The 5,348-nt window shown below is 45.5% G+C and overlaps 1 protein-coding gene across 1 annotated transcript; it reads right to left on the bottom strand.

Moving 5' to 3' along the window:
* Positions 1 to 3,479: 3,479 nt before the first annotated feature.
* Positions 3,480 to 5,139, bottom strand: Ndn (necdin, MAGE family member). Its single transcript, XM_048430156.3, has one exon. It carries the CDS (start codon positions 5,007 to 5,009, stop codon positions 4,032 to 4,034), a length of 978 nt encoding a protein of 325 aa, XP_048286113.1. The 5' UTR covers positions 5,010 to 5,139; the 3' UTR covers positions 3,480 to 4,031.
* Between the last annotated feature and the right edge of the window lie 209 nt (positions 5,140 to 5,348).

Raw genomic sequence — 5,348 nt, 5'->3', positions numbered from 1 at the left:
ATCGGTCTCTTCATTCCGGAATCTTTCGCTCCCAGCGTTTCCTCTCCTGAACACTGACTGAATAACATGCACCACAAAGAGGATGGGAGACAACATGCAGCATATGTCCAACGATAAAAGGGCATATGGATGCTGATTTTTAATGAACTAGTAATAGACACATCCATTCACTTTTATTATATCTAATTGCTTAATGTATAATACATACTTTTATCTATTAATTTGATATTTTTTCATTTTTTTCATTTTCTCACTTGATATGTTATTCTTACAGCACTGGCCTATTTTTGTTCCCTTTTATTTTTAAATTAAAGTTATTTTAATGTGTTTTAACTGAAACAGAACTCCATTATTCCCTTCCCAATTTTCCTCCCCGCAGCTCAACCCAGCTCCTTGTGTTCTTGAAGCATTTCCCCAGCAAGTAGTTGTTAATTTGTACTACTTATCCTTTAAAAAATCCTGGACCTATTAGAAGCCGATTCACATTTTTTTTTTTTCAAGAACCGGCTCTTGAACCCGCTTGCAATATTTTCTGCAGTCATTTCTTTTCTTCTAGCCTTTGCTTCTGTTCTCTGTTTCAGGCTAGTTGAATACATTTGCCGTTTTTGCTTTTTCTTTCCTGTATGAAGGTACTGATCTCATCTAATGTTTTGAGCGTTCAGGTCCTTTGCGGATTTATTTTGGCTTTCCGTTTTGCGTTTTTCCACAAAATTCCTGATTGTGTGAGTGAGTGCGTTTCTGCACCTTCCTCTGTTTCTTGTGCTCTTTCTCGGGCTGGCTTCTTTCTTTTTAATTGCACAGCCCTATGCAGTTGTGTTCGCCCTTGTTTTGTCATATTCTGTTCTATTGTAAACGCGTAGAAGCCTGTTTGTTTTCTAATGAGAGAGAGAAAGGGTTGGATCAGGGTGGGAGGAGGGGTGGGGAGGAACTGGGACGGGCAGGGGGCAAACTGTGATCAGGATACATTATATAAGTAAATGTCTATTTTTGATAAAAGAAAAAAAGAGAAAAGAATGCTCTTTCTGGAGAAAAAGAAAAGTATTTACCAAGAATATCCGTGTGCCAGACCCATAATAAATGGGCTTCAGTTACACGACAGGCAATGAAATAGGACTTTTTACACTCGAGTGTGACAAAATGTACTTAAAATTTATAAAATCGTGTGCTTAAACATCGATGCTGCGAACAACCCCAGGAAGTGGTGTTCAGAGTTGGTCAGGCAAAATTAAAGAACTAAAAATTGATTTAAAAAAACATGTAGGAAAGATGTGACTTCACTGGCTAATTTAAAACATCCTTTTCAAATTTAATTATGACACAACTTAAAACGATATACCTCCTCCGAGTGTCTTTAAACTAGGTATTTTAATTCATATTAAAACTCCATGGGCTCGTTCCACCTTACATAACTTTAAAAATAAAATCAATTAATGTGAAAATAATGTGACATAACAAGAAATAGTAATCTGAAATAGATGGGAGGAGCTGAAAGGAAGGAAAATGGGGTATGGAATGATGTAACTATTTTCATTAAAACATTAAAATAAAATACTTTTATGAAGGTTAAAATTTAAAAAAAAATCCAAATAGGTCTATGCTGTAAAAGTAAAACACCAAAGTAAAATCAAAACTACTGTTAGGAGAGCAAAAGAGTCAGGGAATCTCTCCTGGCTAGAGCATCCCAGTGACGGCCTCTGGAACCGAGCGTCTGCTGTTTCCTGACCGGTCTAGCTTTGCATCTTAGAGGCTTTTCCAAAATAATTGGAAAACTTCCCTATCTTTTAATTTACAATCCAGTAGGGAAATGTAAGAGAAATCATCAAGTGTTTCCTCCCTGTGTTCCGAGGCTGCTGCATCTACGGAACCAGGTATCGTGAATGAAACACTCCATATCTGCAAATCTTCCTTCTCGATGGCCAGCTGTCTCCAAGACAACACAGTTGGGGAGCAGGCCTGCCCTTGTGCCTGCCTGTAATCAGCCCCTTGCTCCTCACAATCCTATTCCTCTGCAAAGGTTTGGCTAGGGCGACGTTGTCTTGGATCTGTTTATCTCTTTATCTACGCTCTTACGGCAGAAAAACCCGCAAATTTTTAAATATGTGTGACAACTAACATAGCTCTTCATGCAGTAATACACTGAAATCCAGGCCGTCCACATTAGGGTTACTGCCAACGTCACCCCACTCTCCGCTCTCCGTTTGGTGAAAGACCATGGGAGCAACTAAACGGAATAGATTCAATTTTATCGCACATGGGTTTGTATGCATTTTCATTCCCTGCACCCCAGCTAGATAATGCCACAAAGTGCTGGCAGTTCTGCACTCCAACATACCGATTGTCACTCTTTCATGTGAATATGACCACCTTTGCTTTTAAGTATGCTGTGGCAGGTGTCTCCCCTCATTGCCATCTCCAGAAACGGTTCTAACTTTGGCTAAGGGCCTTTTCCCTGTTGGGCGTCTAAAGGATGCCTAATTTCATTACAGCCTCTTCTTTCCCTCTTTCTCCCCGGACCAGTGCTTCCTAATGATTTCTCCCCAGTGTTTGCTGTTTACACTGACTCTCTTCCCATTTCACCCTCTCATCACCTGCTGTACACAGCAACTTACAGGCTGCTGAGCCACACATGTGGTTGTGCCGCTATGGGGAACTTCCTGAACCCAACCACTCCTCTGTTTTCTACTTGCCATGGCTCCTATGGATGCCACTGTCGGAAAAGCTTCCTTCACATTCCATCCCCTGCCCCCTAAAGATTATGCTTCAGGCCTTGTTTTCACTCCTGAGCAAGATAAGGATTTGATTAGGTGGTCCATTCTTTCCGAAACGAAGTTATTTCATTTATGCACCTATAAGCCCATTTTTTTTTTCTGCAAAGGACTCTGAATTAATTAAAAAAAAAAGTCAAACCCTTGGTGTGTGCTGCAGGGAGGCCAGGGTGCTCATGTGAGTGGTGGCCGTAGGGAGCTAAGAGACAATACTCAGGATAACCTCGGAGTTTTAGGAGAGTTCATTACCAACACTCTGCACATTTCTTCCTCTGTGCAGATGCAGTAGCTTCCTTATCAGTGGTGGGAGGATGAAATAAAGGATAAAATGCACATGGAGGGTTTAGTAACACTGTTTCATTCTGCTAAGTGCCCACCAGAAACTGTTTTTTTTAAAAAAAAACCACCAGAAAAGGGGCAGTTGCTCCATTATACCTGTTCTTATTCCCATGTGATGTGACAGTGGACTTTTCTTTGATTATCACACCCTTTATGTGTCAAAGTCGCTGACGTGTCACCAGCTCCTTTAAGAAAATAAAGCTGTAATCTTGAGGGGTCGTGTGTAATGGTTTTCCACTCCATTAGACGAACACTGCATTTGTTCCTGCTGTACACGGGAGAATCTTCCTCATTCCCACCCATTCCTTCCCGTTCCCATCCTCCTTCCAACAAAACAAATGCCCACCCCCCCAAAGAAATTATTTCACAAGAATCTTTAATGCTCACTTCAAAGTTTATTTAGGGTGGGGTGGTATACATGTTTCATAAAGTGTGCTAAGTGCTTACACTGAAAACTTTCCAGTTCCAATCAGTCCATTCCACATGGATGCTTCCCGTGTCAGTGGAGGTCATGTGGAGAGGGGCATTGACTTTTCTCTTGGTCAGGTCTGTGTTGCTGCTGAGTCCAGCTTACTCTCCAGGGCCTTGTTTTTATGAGGATACAGATCATCAGTCCCAATCGAAGAACAAGATGCACAATGTATTTCACAAGGTTAGCACAGCACATTTCTTATACACAAATTGAAGAAAGCACAAAAGTGAAAACACCCACTTGCTTACTTCTAAACACACATGCGTAAATCCTAAAGCTATCCAAGAGTACACAAATGAATTCACTGCATTAAGAGATACAAAAGCACTGTACGGAAAACTTAAAAGTTACACAGGAAATACTGCACTGTGAATGGGGAATATTCTAACGACCCAGCCCCACGATTAAGACACCCCTGTATGGGTCAGAAACTAGCAAAGTGCTGGGGAACCTTCCTAATCCTCAGAGACACTTCTGCGGGGGAAGTGGACAGCGAGACTAGCCAGCCGCAGAGCCCTGGCCTGCTCCAGAGCCTCTCTGTAGCGGGAAGGCCAAGCCTGGGGGTCTTTCTTAAAGACCCTGGCCAGGAACTCCATAATCTGCATCTTCGTGATTTCACGGTTGGCTCTGGACCCCCAGAAGAACTCGTACTCGGGAGGTTCGATGTGGGGAACACGCTGGTACTTCAGGTAGTTCTGCTGGACGAACTCCTCGGTGATAATCTTTCTCACATCGCCAAAGGTGGAGTGCTTCTTCCAGGGTCTCAGCCCCAGGATGCGCAGCACGTTCCAGACCGCGCCCTCTCTGGCCCCGCGGCCCTTCACATAGATGAGGCTCAGGATCATGAGCAAGAGGCCTGTCATGGGCATACGGTTGTTCAGCGCCACTCTGTCCAGTTCGTCTGGGCTGAGTGCTTTGACCAGGGCAAACTCCATGGTGTGGAGATTGGTCAGCCTCAGGTGCAGCCCAAAAACTCTGGCAAGGATGAGGCTGGTGCGTCTGAGGATGCTTCTGCACCATTTCTTGTAGCTGCCCATGACATCTTTCACCATATCTGGGAACCAGAGGACCATACGCTTCTGGTCCTTGACCAACACGTACCACATGAGCTCGTGCGCCTTCTGCACCACTTGGGCCGGGGCGGGCGGTGGTGGCATCTGCCGGGCCGGGCTCTGGGGCTCGTGGGCGCGGCCCTCCTCGGCGGCCTGCTGCAGGATCTTAGGGTCAACCTCTTCGAACCGTTCTGCTGGCGGTGGCAAGGCCTGCGGGGCTGCCACAGGGCCTTCAGGAGCGCTTGGGGGCCCTGCGAGGGTCTCAGCCGGAGATGCTGGAGGAGGGACCCCCACCGGAACTGCAGGGCTGTCGTGCACTTCGGAGTTGGGGGCCTCCGCTGCAAAGTTAGGGTCGCTGAGATCCTTACTTTGTTCCGACATCTCTGCGCTGTCTGATCAGAGCAGGACCGCTGCTACTTGGAGCTCTCGGAACCAGCACTCCTGCCGCGGACTCTAGCAGAGGAAGTGCGCGTTACTGAGCGCTGTGCCTTCCGCAGCAGCGGCCGGGCGGGGCGGACACGACACTGCGCATGCCTATAGGGAAGCCAGAAGGATGGTAGGGCTGGGTAGGAGCTAGGAAGCAAAGCCCAACCACTGGGGTCTGAGGGAGGATGCCACTAAAGTAAGGGAAAGATTTCCAGGTCTCCTGTTTGGGTTGCAGATAGATGAGGATGGGGAAGGAGCAAGTTAAAATAGAAAGATGTAGCTGAGATGGTGAAG

This window comes from Myodes glareolus, chromosome 24 (assembly GCF_982192425.1).
Source record: "Myodes glareolus chromosome 24, mMyoGla1.1, whole genome shotgun sequence".
NCBI classification, from domain to species: domain Eukaryota; kingdom Metazoa; phylum Chordata; class Mammalia; order Rodentia; family Cricetidae; genus Myodes; species Myodes glareolus.
This window is presented reverse-complemented; position numbering and strand designations above follow the sequence as displayed.